Genomic DNA, 20,568 nt, shown 5'->3' with positions numbered 1-20,568 from the left:
AGCCGGAGTTAAACCATGACAGCATATTAAATCTTTAGTTCTTTTCACAGAAAGTTTCATTCCTTAGAATTCAATTTCCCCTTATAGGCAGAGGTATGGTGCTTCTCTCTGTGGTGGGTTGGCCCTGGCTGGAGGCCAGGTGCCCACCAAAGCCACTCTTATCACTCCCCTCCTCAACTCGGCAGGGGAGAAAAAAATATAATGAAAAGCTCATGGGTCAAGATAAGGACAGGAGAGATCACTCACCAGTTACTGTCATGGCAAAACAGACTAACTTGGGAAAAAAATAATTTATCACCATTCAAAACAGAGTAAAAGAGCACTAAACCCAAATCTTTAAACACCTTCCCCTGCCCCTCCCTTCTTCCTGGGCCCAGCTTCAGTCCAAATTTCTCTACTTCCTTCCCCAGAGTGGTGCATGGGGAGGGGGAACAGGGGTTATGGTCAGTTGTCTCTACTGCTCCTTCCTCCTCAGGGGCAGACTCTTGCCCTGCTCCAGTGTGAGGTCCCTCCCACAGGAGACAGTCCTCCATGAACTTCTCCAATGTGAGTCCTTCCCACAGGCTGCAGTTCTGCACAAACTGCTCCAGTGTGGGTCCCTCCCAGGGGGTGCCATTCTTCCGGAGCAGTCTGCTCCAGCCTGTGCCCCCCCCCGGGGCACAAGTCCTGCCAGCAAACCTGCTCCAGCCTGGGCCCCTCTCTCCACAGGGACACAGCTCCTGCCAGGAGCCTGCTCTAATTACTGAAGTTACTTATTGAGGGCTAATACCCCAATGCAGTTAGGGCACTTGGGACCAATCTGCACCCTGGATTTCAGTTTATGAACATAGTATTTTGTATTTATGTTCTATTGAACATAAACTATGGTTACACTTATACCTCAAAGTATTTACAGAAGCTTTTTTCACATATCTGATCAAACAATGGCAAATGCTTGTCAATTGTGTGCATTTACTTACCCACAGTAGAAGAGCACAACACAAACATAAGCTAAGACTCCTTGTACTTTTATTGAGCTTGTTACGACTCTGATGAGCTGTTTTAAGGATAAAAGTTAAACAGTTAAAACATATAGCATGCAATTATTAATAGAATATTTTAACAGACATTTCTCATCTGGTAAATTCAAGACAAGAGCAGAAACATTTACATTAACAGTATTCTAACATTCCCCTTGGTCACGCTAACTATTGCAAGATTTTGGTTAGAATAAATATTATACTAGTACCTAGTTTCAACTTTCACAAAACTACAGTCTGATGATGTTTCCTTCAACACTGACTTCTGAGTAAAATACAAAGCCAATAAAACCTCCTCAAAAGTCAAGGGCTGGAAACTGAGTTAACAATTTCTGAGGGAATTGTCAAGAGATGCTGATGCAGTAAAACAGAATCAGTGTTTCACACTATGCTAACATTTTGAATACAAAATTGCTTTGTGAACTAGGCATATGAATCCCAAGTTCCAGTAACAAGTGATCCTGAAATCTCAGTTTTACATCACTATTTCACAATTAGGGTTCCAAGTTAGCAAAGCAGTCTAGTTTGCTTTAAACCTATTAGTAACAAGGGTATCACATCAGAACACAAATAACTTGAAAAAAGCACTTTGACTGAATTCTCACTGGATGTACATTACTTAGTTATAAAAGAAATCATGATTATGATCATAGTTGGTTTGGATTTAGGGTTTTCTGGTTGTTTGTTTGTTTAAAACCTGGATAAAAACCAGGAAAAGCCTGTCAACAGTATTTTTCCTCATCTGTATGGGAGAACGTTACATTTAAAATTAATTCATACTGATATTCTTCCAGGAAAACTATGAATTTGCATCTTCACTGGCAAAGCAAGAACACATTCCCAGTATTACGGTAACTACTGCTTATCTACACGTGGGGAAAGTCAGAGCAGATATTTAAAGAAAACATTCTGCAATAGTCAATTAAGAACAGAAAGCACACAGACACCATCCCAGTAACAAAGCGATTCACTTCATGGCCGCATATCCATGTAACAGGGTCAACTATTTCAGAATCACGTATTCTACTCAGGAGCTCAGTGCCCCGTATAAAAGAAACCTTAGTCATTAAGCATACCATTACAGGGACAACCACAAGGACTCCTATGAAATGTCTAAAAAAAAAAAAAAAAGCAGCACGCTACTGCTAACCTTCTGGCAACCAACTGCTTTGACTATTCCAAATGAATGAACAGGATAATTGCCAAAAGGAATAAATGTTTAATAAGCACAGATGTAGTTAAATTCCACAGCTACAATTCAAGGGCTTATAAATTCTATAAAATAAATATATATTCCATTTTCTATGAAAGGCTGATAAGCCATAACACATTTGTGAAGTCACAGCTAGTATGTGATGCAGGTTACACGGAATGCTAACTTAACTTTGCAGCACCATTTGAGTTACTTCAGGTGATCATTTCATCCTCAAAACATCAAAATGAGCTAGCTATCTCACAGGCATATTTTCTCAAAGTGAGATCTTATTGACAGAAAACTAATAGGAAAGACACAACTTACTAAAACAGCCAGTGGAAGAGGAATGAAACCCATTCGTCTGGAAACTGAATCACTATAATCCTAATATGCCTAGGAAAAAAAAAAAAAAAAGAGGAAGAATAATGAGCTATTTATACAAAGAAATGAGTTTATTTTAGCTTGGCACACCATCTAGATAAGAATCAATCTCAGCTAACAAACACTATACTGGTATAAAGTGTACCTATTCACAATTTGAAATTCAAATGCAGATAACTGTACCCTCAGACAAAAATGTAATACTACCATGACCAGTAAGATTAGCTCCAGTGCTTTAAAACAACAGCAACCAGAGTATAATAGCAAATCTCTAAATCGAGAGCAATTAGGACACTGAATCCAAATGCACTATTTCATCTGTACCTTATTACTAGCTTAGAGACCTTTTTGTATTAATTTGACTTTGATCCTCCAATACTGTACAGAAAAAACGTAACAGGGAACAATTACTCATCACACTACCAATTTTAAATTATTCTACAAACATCTATAATTAGGCTCATGATAATTATGTTGAAATAGTTTTGAAAATACGTTTACATTTGAACTCTCAAAACAGCTACTTTGTATGACAGCTTTCATGCAGTATTGGACAGAATTCCCAAGTTAGGTAGCATCACACAGGCACTCATTTTCCATGGAGGATCCGTAGGAACAGTAATCAAGTTTTCAGAACTAATAAACAGTTTTTTTCAAATTAATTGAAGTTATTAATAATTAATTATTTGTAACTGAAGGTGTCTAACTTCACTGAGAGGTATAAACTACTGCATTCCTAGCAACAGGTATTAAACATGCCCAAGAAACCTACATAGATTATTTTAATAAAGTTCGTTTCATAGTTAGAGCCCTCATCCAGAGCACCCACTAACTGCTAAGACTCATCCAGGAAAGGTATGCTGTAAATAGTCTTCCAAATAACAGTACTAATTGAAAACACAAGCAGTCTGTGTGTTCCGTAAATGCCACTACAGTAACATGCATTGTACAAGCATCCTTAAAAAGATCTGTGACACTGTCTGTGAAGACATATTATAGATTCATAAATACTGTATTTTGCTCCAACAAAATAAAAAAGTGAAAAGAACAGTAATTTAAAATTACCTCTAGAACATCTTGTTAAGCTCACTTACTTCCCATATATCTCAAAAATGTCAAAGTTGTTACAACCATCCCCTGGCTATGCGTGTACTTGGAAGAGACTTCTCAACAACATATTAAATAAAGCCTGAACTGACCTGAACAACTGGATAAAAATAAGAATATAAATCACGAGGAAATATTCCTGTTATCTCTTATTAAAGAAGGCAGAGTAGAATTTCAGTGCTGTAGGAATGTAACAGTTCTGTATGTATTTATTAAAGTATTTGTTCCAATATCCCCCCCCTCCAAACAATTACGTTAGTTAATACAAGAAGATGCCTTTATTTTCAGGCTTACATTTTTCTGTCGACTGCTAACAAGGTCAAATGCAAGACTGGCTCTGTATTCACTGTAGACCTGGAAGAAATCCAGCACATCGGATCTGTGATTAATGTGTTATCGCACTTTATGGAAGCGACAGAGATATTAATAAAATACTTCTGTAAAATGACTGTAAACACTTATGCACAAGCTGAAGGAGTCAAAGACAGTTTTCTGAGGTTTACTTGCACCCTTCAACAGATGAGCCTCTATTTCTGCAATAAAGTAACTTGTGTATATATACAACAAACAAACACCACTATGCTGTGCTTTAGGAACTGAATAAGCATTTACTGAATTTGAGGATCATCAAAAGTCAGAGAAAACATGTTTACTTCTTTTCCTACAGGTCATAATTTGTTTTAAGCTACACAAAAGGTAGCACTGGGATCAAATTAAACAAATGAGAGAATTTATATACTAAGCAAGTGAAGCCATGAAAATGCAAATTCTATCAGAAGATGAATGCATTTTTTCTTTCTCTTTAAAACAGTCCTACATGTTAAGACAGAAAAGCATCTGTTAAGAATAAGTGGCAGAGCAACTTGCACTGCAGGTGTTCAAAACTTCTGAAAGTCTGACCTAGCAACTGCAAATTTTCAGAACTTCATACAAAAAAAATACAAAGTTTGTTAAAAAAACCTTGCAAACTTGTCATTCACTTCCCCCATCTTCCAGTTGTTTCAGAACACTGAAGCATGTTACATTTTTTGCTATCATGACTTCATTATTGCTCTTTTCCACACTCTGTGTATGAAAGTAGGGCATGCATAACAGCCTCTGGCATGAGGGAGCTTATTAAGTGCATCTATTAAACTTGTTTCTGCACCGCACAATGAAGTTACTTCAGAGATGCTGAAAAAGATAGCCCTTCCAAGTTATGATCTCATTTCCTGAAAAGTGGTTTTAATAGTGGAAAAATGCTAACTCATCTCTTCACAAATTTATCAAGCGCATTTGAATTCACACAACGTGTAAGACAAATGGCCAATGTCTCACACCACACCACACAAAGTAACTTCATCTACTACTTTAAAAGAAGGACTGCATAAGACATATGGACTAAGAAATTCCAGGGAAACCAACATAACCTACTTCATATTAGTGCTCCAGGGACAGTGAAAAAAACATACCTCTGATTTCAGATTCCGCCTTTAACATACATGCAAGAACAGAGACTCAGCAGCCTCACAATATCTGTTATTCCTAAAGCCTGAATTTTAACCTACAATTCCTTCTGTTAGGAAAAGGCATAAACCTTGTCTATCTAGGCTGCAGAACAAGTAACCTTCTATCAATTTAAGCAGTGATCACTGCAGAAAATGATCTACCAGTTACGTGAACTGTGGTTATTATGCGAACTGTTACACAACACTTTCAATAATGTGTGGATCTGGAACTACTAATTTAAAAGCAGAGGTGTTTGTTCCACATTATAAAGACCCTCAGAAGTATACTGAAACAGGAAATTGCCAAACTTTCCCAAATTATATCCTATATATGAAAATAACATTTTTTACATTTTCTGCACTGGAGTCAATTTCAATATTTTAAGAAGTGTTAGCAAAATAAACTACAACTTAAAATAGCACTCAGCATTCCAAACATGATACCTACATCTGCTGTGATGTCGTTGAATTTTGTTATAAAGGCATGTTTCACAATATCCACTGCAATTTCTGAAGCGACCACCATGCAAACATCTGGGAATAACACCCAAAGATGATCTGAAGGTTGGGAAGAAAAAAGTTAGGCCATTTAATTTGATGCCAGTATAGAAAACAAAAATTATAACACTCCTGCTCAACAGTGAAAAATCCTCAAGAGCCGGAAGAGTCTGTAACTGTACATCACCACTCAGCATGCAGCATGCAAGTACTTGCTTATTCCATTGCTCTTCTAGAAACTTAGCAGTACTATATAATCACACTACAGGTAGGATCAGGTTCATAGCCTGAAGGTTCAAGCCTTCATAAAGCTTTATCTCTACTAGGAAGACAATTTTTGCACATAGTAGATAGTAGATGTTCAGTATGTATGAGGAACAGACAGAGCACCTGCTGTTTTAGATGCTTAAGGTAAAATTTTGGTAGACTTTAGGTAACATTCAAGCAAAATACACCACACAGAGCAGAGCTCAAAATTATTCAAAGTTTTAATAAAATACAATCCAAGTTTTACTCAATACGGTATTAAAATGCTCAGTATAATTACTATTAAATTACGAATGGAGATTTTTACATAATCTTCTATCAAATTTCAGTCTCACTAGCCTCACAAAATAAAATTCTCTAGGGGATCTTTCCTCCTCAATGTACTCCAAGGAAAGGGAAGGGCTGGGAAGAAATAAGACACTACTTGAAACATAACTATGTGCATTTGTAATATAATAGCATATACTTCTAGCAGAAAGGATAGAGTCACTCTTCTAAGAGATCCAGAAATAGAAAAATGAAAGTTTAAGGTACTTGACAAATTAAGATTCCTCAATTAAATGTCCTGGTTATGCTCACCTTTTAGACTGAGGAAAGAAGCAAGAGACACAGCTGTTAATAGATTAGGAATTAGTCATTTTGCATTTCGTTTTTCTACTAGTTTACTCACCTGGATTCCATGAGAACTGTTCCATATTTCTTAGACATACAATTAGTAGCAGCACGTAATTGGTGAACCTCTCCTTTATATCTAGTTAAAAAAAATACAAGCTGTCAGCTTTGAAGAAACATTTATTTGCACACATAGATAGCTACATATTCTGAGGTTCTATCATTTATTAAGTCTTGGATTAGACAACCTTTTCCACAATTTATTTGACTGGATTTAAGGGCAGGGGATGCTGGGAACCTCACCACGGACAGGATCTCTGCAGTATGCTGTGGCTTGACTGGGCAGGTCCGTGCTCGGGGTTCCCAGCATCAGAGGGGACTTAAGTTGTGATTTGCTATCACCTTTCCTAAGACATTAATAGAAGAGTCATCTTTCCTGATAAAGTTTGTGGGATTCAAAAAGAACCAGCCCCTCCTGGTGTACAAATGGAAACAATACACCTATCTGTCATTTCAAGTTATTAGCAAGGCAAATAAAACTTTCTACGGATCATGGATATCCATTGCTATACACTAGAGTAGGGGGTAGTGGGAGGAAGTGTTTAAAGAAAACTATTACATCTTATTTAGAAAGTTCCTACTAGTTTTTCCACCTTAAAAGGTAACAGCAGGATACATCAGGTAGTTATCAAAACAATAAGAACTATAACACAGAATGAGTCTGACTTGAGCTGGAGTCTTATGTCTTGACCCCAGACAAGGCAGGGCCTTATTTTCTACTTTGGTACCCTAGCTCCAAAAACTCCGACAACTTGCCTCAGGAAACATGACATTTTAAAACATATTAAAAAAACCTCTCTGAGATCTTATTATTGAAAAATGAGGTACAACCTAGAACGTAACGTCACCACAAATTAGCAAGTCTGAAGAAGTCTCTTTAGAAGACAAAACTCTTACAAAAATCTGTGAAGATATTGTTATCACTTGTTACACCTGTTAATAACCACAACAGTAATTTCTCTGTGGGCAAGTCATCTCCAAAGAGTTCATTTCCTTAAGCACCTTGAATATTCCATGTGGTTCTACCCACTGATTTTACTCAAAATTGAAAGGAAGTAAAGACACAAGAAATAGAAACGTTCAGAAGACCACAGAAGGCTCCAGAGAGCTAAAACCGTATTTAACCTGGACTTTGTGTCAGCAGCTTCCATCATCTCTAACTCACTACAGACCAACAACGTTCATGGCTGCAGTTACTATCTACTATAACAATATCCCTCATTTTAAAAAAAGAGGTTTCAAAAACTGGCAAGTCTGAAGGAAGGGAGGGAGCAAACAGAAAAGAACACCTCCTCCAGGAGAGGGAAACAAAAAGGACATAGGATTCAAGAATAAACATGCATGCACAAATGTAAAAAAGGCACATTTTGGGGTATATAAACTCATCTAAGTATGGGCTGGGAAAGGAGTAGAGTAAACACAAGTTTTCCAAACAGAACAAGAGGCATATGTATGGGGGAAGAAACAAGGAAATCTTTCAGTAAAATAAATTTAAATACCAGAAAAAACAGGACACAGGTGAAGCCCTAACCCTAATTTCTTGGTTTCCAGCTGATAACACTCCAACAAGCCAAGTATATTCTATGCTTTTGAATTCAAACACTGGCCAAATTGCCAAACACAGTATGCTCTGATAAATCCAGAAATGAGGTACCATTTGGCACTGTCACCAATGGATTTAATATGGACTCTAGCATTCCTTCACCTATATTCTCTATCACACACATTAGCAACTTGAAAATAATCACTGAGTTTTCAGACTTTTGCCAGAAAAACAAACAAACAAGAAACACTCAAAAAGGTTTCATCTTTTCCTTCCCACACAGCATACTTCCACACTGCCGTGACACGACTGTCATGCATGTCACTGCATGACACAATGATTAAGACAACACACAGATCCCATTTCCAGTGCTGCAGATCTCAGGAAGGCCTGAACAGAAATTCTCAAGTGGGAATTAAGGTCCTTAATTCAGGCCTAAACACTGAAGTATGTCTCAAGCCAATCCTTCAGTCATTTATTGTCTGCTCAGTATATTGTTAGCTCACCAGTTGAGAGCAACATATTTGGCCTTAATTTCTCACGTATGCTGTAATCATAAACATTTTTCGCCTACTAATTTCTGAGACTGGATGACAGGCTGACACCTATTTCTCCCCTCTGCTTATTTTTCCTGTTCTCGCTGACCTCCTTCCTCTGCTGCCACAACTGTTTAAGGCTGCTTAGAGTTAGAGGAATGAGTGTGGCTGCTCTACATGCTCACCCCTCTCATCAACCGATTGCCAGAGACGCAAGCAAGGAAGAAAGGGGATTTTACAGCAGCTTCAACAGGAAATCCAAATGATTCAGAAATCCATTTCATTTCTCACCCTCATGGACAAGGACTAAAAAGGCTTCAGGATAACCAAAACAGCCAAAGGTAATCAGTTCTAAATCCCAATTAAAATTTCAGTATACAAAATATGCACTAATAATGTTTCATCATTTATCCTGAACTTAAGTGGTAATGTTTATGTGCGTGTAGTTTTTTTAAACAGGTGAGGTGAATTTCCTGTATCATATATTGCCATTTCTTAGATGATGTGGTTAACTAAAGCACAAGTGAGGCTACATCCCTAGATTCACACTTGTGGACATCATGCACTTAAACAACAACAGGAAAGTCAGCTACTGTGTTTGTGAACCTGGGAAAACAGTGACAAGTTAGCAGTGTCAGCGTTCAGTGACAGAGAGCACAGGTACTGGCAAAAGGAAATGTCTCTATTCTGCTTTAGCATCATGAAGAGAAAAGTGGGAAGAAAAAAGGATGTCTGTTCTTCATTCTCCATCATGACAATCCTTAATAACATTGACATAAGCCATTTCAACTCAGTTTCAAACATATCCCACAAAGTGTGGGTGATATCACAAACTTTTTCAGTTAGCACATGGTACAGCTTCAATAACCCTATCCATTATAAGAAAGGGTTAAATGACAGCAAAAACAACAGGCTGAGGACACTGTAAATGTTCTTCAGCTACCTCCACAAGCACACGATTAAGAAGTTTACTTTCTCACTGTTCATGCTCCTAAATGTTGAAAAATGAACATGTACCACTAACTAATTCAGATATCCTTATCCCCCCTGACGGGTCTTTTGTCAGCACATGCCATGCACAGACTAACACCGTGTTTTAACTTTACTCTCAGTAGGGCTGGCCCTGAAGCCTGCCCACACACCATACTATATACTCCCCTATACACACTCTTCTGAATATTTTGAAAGATGACACTGAATTTGCTTGTGCTTCCATCCACCCACTGGTGGGGCAAATGACTACAGATGATTACATCTTTTCAGTTTCCTTTAATATATGTATTTCAGTACACTGTAAAAGAAAAGCAAGAATCAGATGTTCCAAGACTTTAGAATTTGGTGGTCGTGTCAAACTCTAGCCACAACATACCTTCTTCCACAAAGGTAAGTCATGTGTGCCTATCAGAGTTGTCGTAAGAACAGAGGTGGTAAACACTTATTTCAACACCAGTACTGTGCATACTGCCATAAATGCAATAGGTAAGAAAGCAAAATGTACTTTTTTTTCTATTGGGTCAGTGAAGTAAAGCCCCAAAAAGGACTGAACTTAACCAAAACTGATTTTAAAGACTTTTGCCCCACTTACATCAACCCTGCCATTCCAATTCAAATGTAATTCTATATCCATATTAATAAATCATTCTGCCTTTCTGTAAATCCTTCTGGGAAATGGAGACATTCAGTTTGCAACAGAGACCTGAAGTTTAATTGCCAGTGTGTCAGAGTGTATCATCACTTTTAAAAAACATGTAAAAGACTACAGAAATGGACGTGACTGGAAATAAAGGATGTTCCTAGGACAGCAATGCATTTAGTATGGAACAGTGTAATTAGCCAACATCCCAAACGATTGATTACTGAACTCATTCTGGAAGGACCTGAACTCTGAAGAACTTAGGTACTTTGCAGTGGTAACTAACAAGAAGGGCAGTGAGATCTCAGGAACAGAGATTCAAAAGTAGCACTTCTACTCATCTGGGTGGAAAACAGACTTTAGAACACATAGATATTTCCTTACAGATTCCCTGACATCATGTGGGAGTCCTTAATTGGGAAGGAAAAAAAGTTTTGATCGCATTAATCCCACTGTTTATATGTTTAGATCAAAAGCTGGTTTTAAATCATAGAGTGTAAGAAGTGAAACACGATCTTTTAGTTTACATGGCAACAAATGCTACGTAGCTCTAGTGACAACTACCTCTTAACAAGTGACCAGAGCAAAAGAAAGGATCAAAAACTGAACAAGAAATCACCAAGGAGGCACCAATGTATCTTAAATGTACTCCTGTCCCCAGATCCTTCATCCTTTAAAATGAACAAGTGGATTAAAATAATGGTATTAAGCCTAAATTCACATGAGAAAGCAGTTTGAACTCCAGAGACCAAAAGATAAACCTAAAGGCTGTACAATATTTTGATCAAAGCCAGAGAGACTGATAAATTGGGAACAAAGCAGAAAGAGCAGAACTAAGGAAAAAAGACAGATTGAGAAATTATAAAGGAAAAACCATGAAGTTCCTAAAGCTTCAGAATAAATACGTTAAATTTTAGAGACTAGATTTTAAAAAAAACAAGGAATAACCTGGCCAAATAGCCATCTGAAGCAAATAACATAATGCACTACACCTAATGTACTACTTCATATGAGGTACAACTGTGTTTTGTGAAGAATCTGGTTTACAGTACAGCTTGAAATTAAAATAAGACATTCAAAAGCATAAAGTAAGGCAGCCTGCTGTGCTTTCAACAATGATGAAAGAGCTTCTCTTTAAAATTTTGGTCTCCTCGTTCACCAATCCTGAACACTACAAAATTAGCTTACAGATATCTATTTCAAAATGAGAATATACTATTTAAATTCAGAGAAATATTTTTTTCCTGCTGCAACAAGTGTAAGGTTTTATGTCTTCTGTAAGTCTCTTCCAATGGCCACAGTGTTTAGATTGTCTGTGCGTATATAAATTTTCTAGTAAAAGTCAGGGTGACAATGCAAAAATAGTTCTGCTGATGATGACAAGTCAAAGCTGCAGGAGCCAATAGGGTGGAAATCACAGATTCTGCAGCTGTAATCTCAATCAGCTGTACAAACCCCAAGATCTTTGTTGACCTCCTGCCCCTGAAAGGTAACAGGCTTGGTTTTATTAGGTAACTGTGTAACCAATGTATATCTCATGGTCTGTTCAATTAGTTTTTATGTAGATGATTCACAGTTCTTTTAGGCCTGAAGATTTAATCAATTAGCTGTTACAGCAGAATTTTAAATGGCCATACAAAGGTGAGAAGGATCACTGACTCCACTAAGTTCAGAACTTGAAATACTGGGAAAAATAGTACAGCCACATATCACCTTGCTATCCACAAGCCAGTGCTGAACGCAATGCCAAGTGAAAATGATTTCATGATTTCCAGATCTGAACTTGGTGGCACTTCATACCCCAATGTCTTACTACACAGCACTTCAGTAGCATGCAGAGCTCTGCAAGGTATTGCAACGCATGAAACAGAAATGCCTCAGAAAGTACAACTCAAAGAATTAATTTCTCTTTTTGTGCTTCTATTCACAAGATTACTTGCTTTTGAATTCTATTTGTAGCAACATATCTTGATCACAAAGTGTACTTTTGAGGTCAGCCATACCATATTTCTGCTAGTTCACATTCTCCTTTTGATTAACATGTTAAATAAAGCAGAAATTTCACCTATTAATGACAAATTTCTCTATGAGACTGACCTTATTTTTCCCCACCAAGAATTTGTATATTTAGCTTCTGTATACTAATCAGTACCCTTTCACTGAATTTAAACCACTTGTTTTGTGATAACAGTAATATTTTGAGCAAAGCCCCTGAAAAGGTGGAGCAAGGGGCCACCCAGTCATTCTGTCTAAGCTTAGTCAGCTACTGTTGTCATTGTTGCCCTACAGTAAAGACTGCAGACATGGCCTGGAAGAAACTGAGAGAAAGGTGAGAAATACATGGTGGAACCTGTATTTAGTGCTTTATTTTAGCAGTTTAGTTCACTCTGGGCATGCAGTTCAAGCCTATTGTGTTCTGGGACATACAAGGCACTCCAAAGGCTGACTGGAAACTCAGGACCAGACTAGCCTCAGTTCCAGGACATAGCATTGGCATAGCATGCCAATACAGGATGCACTAATACTTCAGCTGCAGGAAATAAAACAAATTTATCAGAATACATGAACTGAAGCAATACTGATCCATCCTTACTGAAGCTGTGATACAGTAAATCTATTCAAGTTCAAAAGGGGTGAAAATCTCTCCAAAACCTGTCTACATTATTTATCTGTGACAAGAAAAACACTGCTATTTATAACCATACCGAGAAGTGTTCCAGGGAAAGTTATCTGTTTGAAGAGGATAAATTAGCTTGTTTTGTACACTCTTCTTATATATGTATTCACCTGCTTCCATCCCCATATGGTAAAGTGAATGGCATCACTTTTTCCACCAAGTGATAAAGGGAGACCTGATATCGTTATTACAGGCCTTCAATAATAATGTCTAGCAACAAAATATTGATATACATTCATTCTAGCATACTATTGCAGGTGTTTTTTTAATGGAGAAAATTACTAGCCATTTCTAACAGCAGCCCCTCATTTATTTCAACATCTAAATCAAAGAGAAGCCTTGCCTTTCAGTAGTAGAGCTAGGTGCTTACAAATCACTAATTTTGGCAAGTATTGCGACTAGTGAGAAAAAAAATTAAGGAAACTCATTTATGTTATCTGTCAATGTTTTAGTACACAGCACTTTTGATGTTAAACCATGTGTTGGTTCTGCATGTGTGGTGTCAACACAGCACACTACCAAGTCAAATTTCTGAAAGACAGACTACTTCAGACACTTCAAAGTACGGATATTTTGAATACCATAACTTAAATCTGAAATTTGTATTTAATAACAACTTTAGCACACAGGTTGTTTTAGCATCTCAAATGAAAACTAGCCACTGAAGGAAAAACAGTGTTCCTGGACATGGAATCCCAGTTTTGTCCTAGTGAACCAAACAGTAGTAGGGATGATATGGAATTCAAGTCAGAACACTCAAATACATCAAGGAAAGCAGTTGTAATATTATATAAACAAATAGATTTTAAAGCATCAGCCTCTCACTTCACATTTCCTCCTGATTAGCCCAGCTGTACGTACCGCTATTTGACATTTGAAAAAGATTGTTCTTCTCAAACTTCTTGAAAACACTTCCTTTTATTTCAACGAACTGCAATTTTTAAAAACACTCAGTTAGTTGCTACTGATAAAAACCCTGATATAAAAAAAAAAATCAGACAATCTAATATGCAAATAGACAAGGCACACAAAGATGGAGAATGCTGAAAAAAATGAGGGTAGTTATATAATAAAGCTACATACGTACATTATTGGACATCATGATGGTAAGCAGTGATTTGTTGTGGGAGTTGAAGGCCACATTCAGGGTTGTTGCTTGAACCATTATAAGAATAGCATGCAGGACTAGACAGCAGCGTTAAGGAAGCTTATTTGGAAATAGTTTTTCTGCACAGCAGTAGAGAACAGCAGCAAAAATCAAATATCCTATGCCGTTTCCAAAGTTTAACAAAAAAAGTTCTATCTACCTGTCAACTAGGTTTACAGCAAGACAGTACTTAAACCTACGTAATGTACCCACAGTGCTTTGCAGCATATAATAGTTATGTTCATTTTTCTTCTTCTAAATGACCCCAATGACATTGGTCAGGAGACAGAGCAACACAACCCGAATAAAAAAAAAAAAAGTGGGATAAATAGATTTAGAATTAGCCTAAACATTTCAGAGAAAACCACAAAGCACAAGAATTCTAAATTCATCACCACATTCACTGGACTCTCTATCTCCTTACAGATCATTTTCATCAGCTCACTAAACTCATTTGCATCCTGACTATGCATGAGATTGTTCCTTCTTTTCAAAAAAATGTTTTCAAGCTAGGAATTTAACATTCCACTAAACAACAAAACCCTACTGTCTTCAAGACTCTGTGACCCAAAATACTCAAATCCGAATCAGAAATCAAAGTTTCCATAAACTATCCAATTACTGGTTTTCATGTTACTACACGTTCGGTATTAAAACAGCTGTCTACTACCACAGTGGTATACCATTATGAAGGGTATTTTTAATGCAGGTTCAAAGTTGGGGTTTTTTTTTCATTCATTTAAAAATCTTGTAGTACTGGCAATCTCACTTTGAAAGTAGAAGGGAGACTGATTCAGGAATACTATCAATTGTTCAAACATATTGAAACAAAATAATGCAGAGCAACCCCCCCATGGCAGGAGGGTTGGAACTAGATGATCTTTAAGGTCCCTTCCAACCCAAACCATTCTATGACTCTCATTACTGTGTAATTTTTTTTTTTACTATGACTCTCATTACTGTGTAATTTAATTTTTTTTTTTAATTGCAATTTATTGAGGAAAAAGGATACAGACATAGAGCACCGCCATGAAGAAGTGAGGAATCACACCTATGTGAGCTCTTTTTCTTTCCTTAGGTTCTGTAGCTGTCCAATAAAGAGCATCCAAAATGTCTTGCCCAAATGAAGAGAACAGACGATCAGCCACCTAAACAAGAACAACTTTTTACTGCCTTAAAGTAATATTTTTTTTCTCCAACACCTGAATATGCCACCATAAGTACAGCTCAACCTAGAACAAGTTTCACATATTTATCACTTTCCACCTCTTGTTCATTCCATTTCCACTCTGGATTTCACAGTGATTTTGTTCCTTTTGTATACTCAGCAGCTGACTTTCCCTCTCAAATTTACTTTCCCCTTTTCAACAGTATTTACAATATAAAACCATGTAGTGTTATCTTAGATGCTTCCTTGGAAGACATCCAAGTACAGTTCCAACTTCAGCCTTTGATAAAGTAGGTATGTTGCATCAAATTACCCTAAATGTTTTCCTTCATCCCTCTGGGTTTAATAGGGTGGGAAAAATAAAGAAAAGTGCATTTCTGATGTGTGATAGGTAACATCAGCTTGCAGCTACAAAAAGGGCTGAAATTAGATTTTGCTACAGTTTCCTTAGAACTTGGAATAAAGTATATACTCAATACAGTCTCTGCATAAAGCAGAATTCAAAATTAAAAGTACTTTAACACAAACGCAAGTGATCAAAAGGGACTAAAATCCTGCCAAAAAGGCAAAATTAGTTTGAAAAAACTACAAAAATCTGAAGTGTAACTCAAAGAATATATGCGCAAGTAGGAAAAAACCTAGCAGTAATTCTGAGCTTGTAATTCAATACCACAGCATGGTCACACAGAGTTCCACCAGTTCTCCACATATCAGCAGCAGGCAGGTAAAAGTGAAGTTTATTACAAGGAAAGACTTCTTTTTCTGCCAATACAATGTAGTAATTTTAAAACTAAGTTGCACAGGGCAACAAAAATAGCACTTCAAAAATTAAATGTGGTATCACAAGGCACGTGTCTGGCTAAAAAAAAAAAAGAAGAGAGGCATCCTTCACTACTAACTGAACCCAAACAGAAATAGTTAAATATAAAAACCTTATTATCCCTACTTAATAAAGGCAACTGATGTTTCCTCTTACTGTCTTTTCTGTAAGACAAATTTTGGGCATGTTAGAACAAGATGTAGCAATATAGAACTAGGTGCACAGTGTACCTACAACTATACCTATTCACTAGAAATGAAGTTCTTGGGACAACATAAGTAAAGCTAGATTTGGGATCATTTGCTACTTTGTTAATTAAAGAGTTCTAAAGGTAAAGATACTGAAGGAAGAGAAGTCATATACATTAGCACATGTTGGCTTGAATAAGTTTAGTTTCATAAAACATGAAGGCTGAATTAAAACAGATTTTCACTGGATGTCTCAAGTAAACGGTACTATATGCTACCCTTCCAGCATCACCTATGAAATAAAATGAACAGAACCATGAGCTGATGAAATATAAATCTGAAGTTCAAAAAAACAACAGTTTGAGAGATATTTACAGTGGTATTGTTTTCGGCTTTTATATTTTGTAAATTAAGTTGGTCTGCATTATTTGGTTCCTGCTTGTTGTGATGACCCACTGAGTAATTACATCTGGTGTAGTAACACCAAGTACAGAACGCTTAGAGTTTGGTAAGTTCTTGTTCACAATATTGTGAGGGTTTTAATAGATAACATGGTGGCTTTACTTTCCTTTTTATTTAATCAGTCCTTGTTTCTTAGCTGACAGCATAGAAAATATTAAAACCCACTACACAATATTGTTGCTTGCTTTTCCAAATATGACTTACCTAAACCCTACATGCCGGCTCCAGGCTCCAGCAGAATTCCATGGTGAGTGCTGTCACCAGCGTAACGCACACTGGGGCTTCACAAGGAGCAGGAGCCGGTGGGTCTGAATCTAAAAAAAGAGAAGTGCCATTTAAGCCAAATGTGCTGAATGCTCCCCTTAGGCTGTCTATCTGGAGCATTCAGCACATAATTTGAAGATTTTGCATTCCTTGTATCTGTCCAGGATAATATTCCCTGGACTTCTCAACAGCCGAAAACATTAGGACATTGTAAACATCTCTGGTGCTCAGTGATCTAACTAAATTAAAAAGATCTTCCTATTTTGAAAACTTATAAAAATGTAAAGTTTATTACTTTAAACGAAAAAAAGCATATTTAACAGCTCCTTAAAAAGCACTACTTGCATTAGCAGCAAAGACTTAGAACAAAATTCAACGAAGTAGTCTGAGCAAGCCGATATTCAAACTGCTGAAAGCTGACTATCAACCAAGACTTTCAGTGGGATCCCATGACACTTCCCCTCAGTACTGTGGCTGCAGCCTATCACAGTAAAAAGAGCCCCTTAAAAAAAAAATATACCCTCTGCTTGGCATGTTGGGTTTCACGAGTCATCATGGAAATTAAATATTTGTTTCCAACTTACAAGTCTAATGTAATTTTTCTAATAACTAAGTGGTAACAGACTTCCTCCTTTCCTAAAAAAAACCCCACCAAACTCAGGCAGCACTTCTTATCTGAGACACACACTTTTGGTTCTCCCAAACACAGCAAAGAAACTCAACTCTTCCTTTGAAATGGAATTGCACACGACTTCCAATTCACAGCAAACACTGGAGTCTCTCTTCAAATTACATGCTTAGCACACAGTGCTGTACTTTCTCAGCCTTAACAGAAGTGATGAAGTAGTCTTGAAATAAAGAGAAATTACTATTTTGAACACATGGATTTATCTAGTAAGTGATAATCTCTCATAAATTACGGAACTATATATGGATGAACATTTCCCAATACAACTAAAATCCATGTAGTAACCCAGTGCCAATTTAATATTTGTACCATGTTTTTCAGCAAATTTAAAATCAAAGGAAACAAAACCCTACGAAGAAACAACTGAGGTGGCTTGTATGGTATTTATTTCACTTAGGATAATGAAGTGGTGTGTTTCTTATGCAATAGTTTAATATTTTATGAGGAAAGAACAAATGTCTTTAGACAAAATATTCAAGTTTTGCACAATGTGTAGCCCATTTTAGCCGTCTTCAAACAAAGTTACAAAAGATGACCAAACAAGGATTAATGTTATGCAGAGATCCCAGAGTCCTAGTAGAGTAACTCTTGAGTGCAAAGCTTTGATTAAGTCCTTTTAAGAGGTGGTATTCCTAATACATCCTATAGTTGCAGGATGGAGATAAGATTGTAGCTATGAAAACATTTTTCACCTTGTGAATCACTGACCACAGAAGTGGAATTAAAAAATGTCATGCTCTACATTAATAAGTTTCCTCTCCCTCCCGAAATTTCTCTTTTCTCCTAAAACAGAATTTCCTTTTCTTGTTTCACTATATTAATTCAACTTATCGTTCAGGTACTCAGGCTTCTATCTGCTAGCCATGACTGAGATAGGTTAAGCAATAACATGTGTCCTTGCATACACAGAAAGCTATACACCGTGAGAAGTATTAAAAACCATATTCCAGGTCTTCTACCATCTTTTTCTCTGCTCTCTATCAGATTCTTATCACTATTTCAAATCAATAGTTTCTACTTTTCTCAATGAGTATAAAATCTCATTCATTCCACTTATACATTTCAGCCTAAGACATTTCTTCCATTTTCAGCTCCCAGTTTTCATTCAACTAAATCGACGATTAAGCTCCAGGAACCAGGCAATGCGAAAAATAAGTTTTGTAGGTACTGTTTCACAAACTTGTTTGTTTCACTGTCTCTAGGTTTATTGCCATGGGCATGTGTACATTTGTATGAGATGTGCCATATTCTCTGTACAAACACGTCAGTCTGAAAAAAGCATGCTTCATGTTCTGACGCCGCGTTCTTACCTCAAGCATGTTATAGATGATGTAGAGCTTTATGACAGACTGTCCCCTTATCAGATGATACATCATAGAGTAGTCAACATAGTGCATCATGAAGTAGCAGATGACCAATATAACTCCTTTGAGAATGTCACATACCTGAGCAGGTTGTAGCAAACGTCTATCACTGAAATAAAGGGCAAAAATGTCTAAATGTCAAAGATGACACTAAATGATCACATTTGTATGTCATATACCCACATTTTGTGGGTATATGACAAGTCAACAGGAATTTACAGAAGCTGTTAATCAAGGATATATTTTAACATAGTTTATTACTGCCCCTTCCCCTGCTCCCTCTTCCACACTTAAGGAACACCATGACACAAATTCATAGATCACACTCCCAACCGGGATCGCATTCTCTTATCTGCAACATCCATTTAGTTAAAATACTGTATTTGTTGGCTAAGAGCTCCCACTTGTTAAGAACGTTCCGCATGCATGTCCTTCGGTTTTTGATTTACCTTCCCTCTTCCAGCCAATTCTATTTATCATTTTGACTTTGTCAGTTACAGAAATTGTACTTACTATAACCAAAAGAAAGAGAAATGAAGTAGTCATCTTCAGTTGCAGTATAATGAACCAGATGCTGAGGAACAGGTTTTAAATGCAATTCCCTATCTTTTAGCTCTAATCTCTCCAGCAGTAAATGCAAACAATTTGACATCAAAGCTTGAGGATGACCTTGAACCAATGCAGAAGCTGGTTCAGACTGACTATAGTCCCACCAGTAAGCTGGAAAACTAAATGAATTATTGCACAATTTCATCCTATGAACTAAGACTACAGGAAGAAAATAGCTTTACCTGAATTGCCACAATAGCAGCCATAAGCATACTGAAATTGCAAGGCAGTATTTACTTGTCTATTTACTTAGTTTAATAGTAATAGGATACAAAGCATTAAAAAGCCTTCAAATTAAATCAAAATGTTATTTCTCTTTTTAGTATCTAATTTTCAAATAATTTTTGATTATCTGTATTTATTTTTAAAATACACTGAAAGGCTTTTGCAGAAACTAATGTTTCACAAAAGCTAGAACAAATAAGCAGAATGCAAGTTATGAATTTTTGTAAATCACTAGGTTATCCAGAGATTTGACAATGCTGATAGCACATTTAGAAAAAAGTTAAGAGTAAGTTGCTAAAAATCCATGCTATTTTTAAAAAAAACCATCTTAACAGGTACATATGACCTCTGGGAGTCAAGATGTTCTACAAACCCTGTAGATAAGTCAAAAACCCCAGCTATCCGACTCGTTCTATTTAAATACAATATCAGAGCTAGAGTGTTACGCTTTGGGTTTCTTTACTGTCTTCCATTCAAAAGAAAAAAGCCCTGAAGACAGCCTTCACGCATCATAACACACACAGAACAGTGACGTTCTACAATGGGCAAATAGATCGTGCTCATTCTAGGAGTATGAGCAAGAAAGTTTCCAGAACTCTCAGATTTACAGTATTCACT

At 36.8% G+C, this 20,568-nt stretch overlaps 1 protein-coding gene across 1 annotated transcript in view; it reads right to left on the bottom strand.

Moving 5' to 3' along the window:
* Window positions 1-959: 959 nt before the first annotated feature.
* TAPT1 (transmembrane anterior posterior transformation 1) overlaps window positions 960-20,568 on the bottom strand; it is a gene marked incomplete at its 3' end in the record, with an annotated part of 36,462 nt that continues 16,853 nt past the window's right edge. Inside the window, 9 exon segments of the mRNA XM_010153082.1 lie at window positions 960-1,036; window positions 2,539-2,607; window positions 3,997-4,056; window positions 5,638-5,747; window positions 6,625-6,705; window positions 13,877-13,946; window positions 14,103-14,200; window positions 15,175-15,310; window positions 19,063-19,225. Coding sequence (XP_010151384.1) covers window positions 960-1,036; window positions 2,539-2,607; window positions 3,997-4,056; window positions 5,638-5,747; window positions 6,625-6,705; window positions 13,877-13,946; window positions 14,103-14,200; window positions 15,175-15,310; window positions 19,063-19,225 — 864 coding nt within the window.

The sequence above is a fragment of the Eurypyga helias genome, unplaced genomic scaffold (assembly GCF_000690775.1).
Source record: "Eurypyga helias isolate BGI_N326 unplaced genomic scaffold, ASM69077v1 scaffold8226, whole genome shotgun sequence".
Lineage (NCBI taxonomy): Eukaryota > Metazoa > Chordata > Aves > Eurypygiformes > Eurypygidae > Eurypyga > Eurypyga helias.
The sequence above is the reverse complement of the archived record's forward strand: the minus strand, read 5'-3'. Positions and strand labels throughout refer to the sequence as shown.